The sequence below is a fragment of the Durio zibethinus genome, unplaced genomic scaffold (assembly GCF_047325235.1).
Source record: "Durio zibethinus cultivar Kanyao isolate XHJ-2024 unplaced genomic scaffold, ASM4732523v1 HiC_scaffold_107, whole genome shotgun sequence".
Taxonomy (NCBI): Eukaryota; Viridiplantae; Streptophyta; class Magnoliopsida; order Malvales; family Malvaceae; genus Durio; species Durio zibethinus.
The window spans coordinates 31,514-36,276 of NW_028322730.1; the positions used below are offsets into that span (position 1 = coordinate 31,514).

The following is a 4,763-nucleotide window of genomic DNA, read 5'->3' on the forward strand; positions in this document are numbered from 1 at the left end:
TAATTTGCATTATGCCAAATCACTTATTCTACTGGATCTTACGGAGCCCTGTTCATACACGACATCGTCAGGTCTGATCATAGAAAAGATTCTCTTCAAGCGAACCAGCCTATCCTTTGTATGGGGCTTACACGGTGGTTGGAACAAAGACACATTTGGTTGTGAATTCCAATGTAGCAGATAAAGGCATATTTCTGCATGGCCCAATCAATAGTTCAAGTCACACACTCCCATAATCCATTTTCTCTTCGGGGAATTCCCTTCAACTATTCATGTCATATCAAATAAATAATAGAATATTGTGGAGTTGAAAGGAAATATCCAAATACATGTCTTATTTTTTTTTTTTTTTCAACAATCCATATTTGTAGCAATGAAATACTATTGTTCCTCCCCCAAGTAATAAGATAAATGATTGGCAAGTAATAAGATAAATGATTGGTTACAATATAGCTATGGTCTATATTCTCTATAAAGGACCAGAAATGCCTTGCTTACGTATCATTAGGAAATGCATTAACATAAATACAGCAGTAAGAAGGGGTAATACAAAAGTGTGTAAACTATAAAAACGGGTCAAAGTGGATTGTCCCACACTAGCACTTCCACGCAATAACTCTACCAAAGGCGATCCTATTACCGGAATAGCTTCCGGAACGCCTGTTACGATTTTGACTGCCCAATAACCAATTTGGTCCCAAGGTAAGGAATAACCTGTTACACCAAAAGATGCAGTCAACACAGCCAGAACCACGCCTGTAACCCAAGTCAATTCGCGAGGTTTTTTAAAACCACCAGTGAGATAGACACGAAATACGTGCAGGATCATCATTAAGACCATCATACTTGCCGACCATCGATGAACTGATCGGATTAACCAACCAAAGTTAGCTTCAGTCATTATGTATTGAACAGAAGTAAAAGCCTCAGTAACGGTTGGACGATAGTAAAAAGTCATAGCAAATCCTGTAGCTACTTGTACCAAAAAACAAGTAAGCGTAATTCCTCCTAGACAATAAAATATGTTAACATGAGGAGGAACATATTTACTAGTTATATCATCTGCAATCGCCTGAATCTCGAGGCGTTCTTCGAACCAATCATAGACTTTATTGAGATAGGTAAACCAAGAGGACTCCCCCCCTGAGAACCGTATATGAGAATTTCATCTCGTACAGCTCAAACAAAAACACCCAAATAATAGCTGAAACGGATATGGAATAGAAAGTTTGAAACTTCTTAATCTTTTCATTCAATTTTATCTGAAGACACAAAAGAGTAAAAATCCGAAAGCTCTTTTTTGTAGTTGTAATTATAATGCCAAAAAATCAAGTCGGCGCATTCGTCTTTATGTTGATCAGGCCTCTTGAATCTTCTATTTACCTACTTATTTCTTTTCTTTTTCTTTGCTTTGATTTGTTATTTATATGGAATGTGGCTTTATTCTTGTTTTCTTTATTTTTAATAGGAATTCTCTTGTTAAGACCCTATGAATCAATTGAAACTTCAGATTCATACCAGAACCGCGATGATTCAATAAAACCTTCAAACTAAGTCCAAAGATTCTTTGAGTAAGAATTATTGGATCATCACTTATTCAATGAATAGAATAGATATAATAAATAAAAATACAAAGAAAAGAAAGGTTTGTCCTTTGATCAAAATAAGCATAAACTAAATGAGAGTTTGAAAGAAGAAAAAATTTCTCGATTTATAAATAAAAAACCTCTTTCTTTGAAAATTTTTTTTTTTTTTGAGTCCGGCCGCGAGGTTTGAATATTAAGTATGAATCATAGTTCGAATACTTCGTGATCCATTTCATATATTCCGTGCTCCAGATACTAGAATGGCTATCCGACGGGATAAAACTATCTCGATCAAGAGGACAGACCCATTTTCTGTACTATCAATAGGATCAATTATAACAAGTCACACACTCATATTCCGGAAATACAGAAACAAAAAAAATTTCGCGGTCGAACTACCAAAATAGAATGGGCTAAAAAAAATCCGAGAACTAAAAGTTTCACTTTTTGTATTGAAAAGCGAGGCTTCGTGGTTCTTGTGAATCTAATTCAGCGAAATTCCATCCAGTAAAACGGAAGAATTATAAATCTCCAAAATAATAGATAAGAATATCGAAAATAAAGCCATTGCGACACCCATCAAAGGAGTCGTTCCCCATCCAGGAGCTACTTTACCATATTCCGAATTCAATGGTTTCAAAAAATCCCCTACAACAGTTCGTCTTGGACCAGATCTAGAACTACCCTCAACGGTTTGTGTAGCCATAAATCTTATTTTGTATTCAGTGAGATCTGTTGACTTTGTATATCATTCCGCTGTAAATAAACGATCTTATCATAGATCCATTGTGATCTTGAAATTATATTTATATTTATATTATTTATATTTATATTTATATATATTATTTATATAATTATATAATAATGGAAACAGCAACTTTAGTCGCCATCTCTATATCTGGTTTACTTGTAAGTTTTACTGGGTACGCCTTATATACTGCCTTTGGGCAACCCTCTCAACAATTAAGGGATCCATTCGAGGAACACGGGGACTAATTGAAGTAATGAGCCTCCCAATATAATATTGGGAGGCTCATTACTTCAATTGAGATAATGAAAAATCATTTCATTTTTTTAGTTGGAACTTTAGGCGGTTCTCGAAAAAAGATAGCGAAAAAAATTATCCCTAGAGTAGATACTAAGAGGAATGTATAAACCAATGCTTCCATAAATTCGATCGTGGTTTACAATTATAGCTTCCGTACCTATTTATTTAGAATCATCTCCCGAATAAAATAACGAAAGAACAAGAATCAAAGAAAAGGCAGCGATTTTAATCAAGATTTTTACAGCAGCCTATGTCAAATCACAAACAGAAAATAGAAGCGAAAAATAACAAAGCAATCTTGCATCAGACTACTTGTCTTCTTGTAGTTGGATCTCCAAGTTTTTGGAATGCTCCAAATTCCACTTGAGCATCCAAATCTGGATCAATACCGGCAAAAACATCTCTGAACAGGGTTCTAGCACCATGCCAAATGTGTCCGAAGAAGAAAAGCAAAGCAAACGAAGCATGCCCAAAAGTAAACCAACCCCTTGGACTGCTACGAAAAACACCATCGGATTTCAAAGTAGCACGATCTAATTCAAAAATTTCACCCAATTGAGCACGTCTAGCATATTTTTTCACAGTAGCAGGATCACTATAACTCACTCCATTGAGTTCGCCACCATAGAACTCAACAGTTACACCTACTTGTTCGACACTATACTTCGATTCTGCCCTTCTAAAAGGAACATCCGCTCTAACAATTCCGTCTCCGTCTACCAAAACAACCGGAAATGTTTCAAAAAAAGTAGGCATACGACGTACAAAAAGTTCACGCCCTTCTTTATCTCTAAAGATAGGGTGTCCTAACCACCCAACGGCTATTCCATCCCCGTTGTCCATTGAACCCGCTCTGAATAATCCTCCTTTTGCCGGATTATTGCCAATGTAATCATAAAAAGCTAATTTTTCAGGAATTTTAGACCAAGCTTCTGATAAACTTTGATTTTCGGCTAACCCAGCACTAACCCTTCGATATATTTCTTGCTGGAAGTATCCTTGATCCCATTGATAACGAGTAGGACCAAATAATTCGATGGGGGTAGTTGCTGAACCATACCACATAGTTCCAGTAACAACAAAAGCTGCAAAAAAGACAGCAGCTATACTACTGGAAAGGACGGTTTCAATATTTCCCATACGTAATCCTTTGTATAAACGTTGGGGCGGACGGACACTAAGATGGAATAAGCCCGCTAATATGCCCAATGTCCCTGCTGCAATATGATGAGAGGCTATTCCTCCCGGAACAAAAGGATCAAAACCTTCCACGCCCCACGCTGGATTTACAGGTTGTACCTTTCCGGTTAGTCCATAAGGGTCGGACACCCATATTCCAGGACCATACAATCCTGTTACATGAAATGCGCCAAAGCCAAAGCAAGCCACTCCTGAGAGAAATAAATGAATTCCAAAAATCTTGGGCAAATCCAAAGAGGGTTTTCCTGTGCGCTCATCACAAAAAATTTCTAGATCCCAATATACCCAATGCCAGATAGCTGCCAAGAAGCACAAGCCAGAAAACACAATATGTGCTCCGGCCACACCTTCGTAACTCCAAATACCCGGATTTGTTATAGTCCGCCCCGTAATACTCCAACCGCCCCATGAATTGGTTATTCCTAAACGAGTCATGAAGGGTATAACGAACATACCTTGTCTCCACATTGGATCAAGAACGGGATCGGAGGGATCAAAAACAGCTAATTCATATAGAGCCATTGAACCGGCCCAACCAGCAACCAGAGCTGTATGCATTATATGAACAGAAAGCAAGCGACCGGGATCATTCAATACGACAGTATGAACACGATACCAAGGCAAACCCATGGAAATACCCCTTTATCAAATCAACGAAAAATAGACACTATGTAACTTTATTGCATTGGAATACCTCCCCTTTTCGGTGGATTCTTTCGGAGAAAGGATTAATGTTTGTTCTATTCCATTAGTAATAAGGGAAGAATTCGGCTCAGAAGAAAAAAGAGAAGCAGATCTATTCTATACTCGATAAGTATCAATACGCAATGGGGGTTGATCCTATTTTTTATGAATGAATGCATCCCTATTTGTTCATCATTCAAAGGACCTATTCGTAAGAATTCTCTTTCATTCATTCCGCCTTTCTT

General features: G+C 37.4%; 1 protein-coding gene across 1 annotated transcript; it reads right to left on the reverse strand.

Moving 5' to 3' along the window:
- Positions 1-226: 226 nt before the first annotated feature.
- LOC149509809 (cytochrome b6) lies at positions 227-2,337 on the reverse strand. The gene is made up of 2 exons (XM_089757658.1): positions 1,936-2,337; positions 227-1,111 (listed from the first exon to the last, which is right to left on the reverse strand). Exons 1-2 carry the CDS (start codon positions 1,939-1,941, stop codon positions 470-472), a joined length of 648 nt encoding a protein of 215 aa, XP_089613784.1. The 5' UTR covers positions 1,942-2,337; the 3' UTR covers positions 227-469.
- Positions 2,338-4,763: the final 2,426 nt, after the last annotated feature.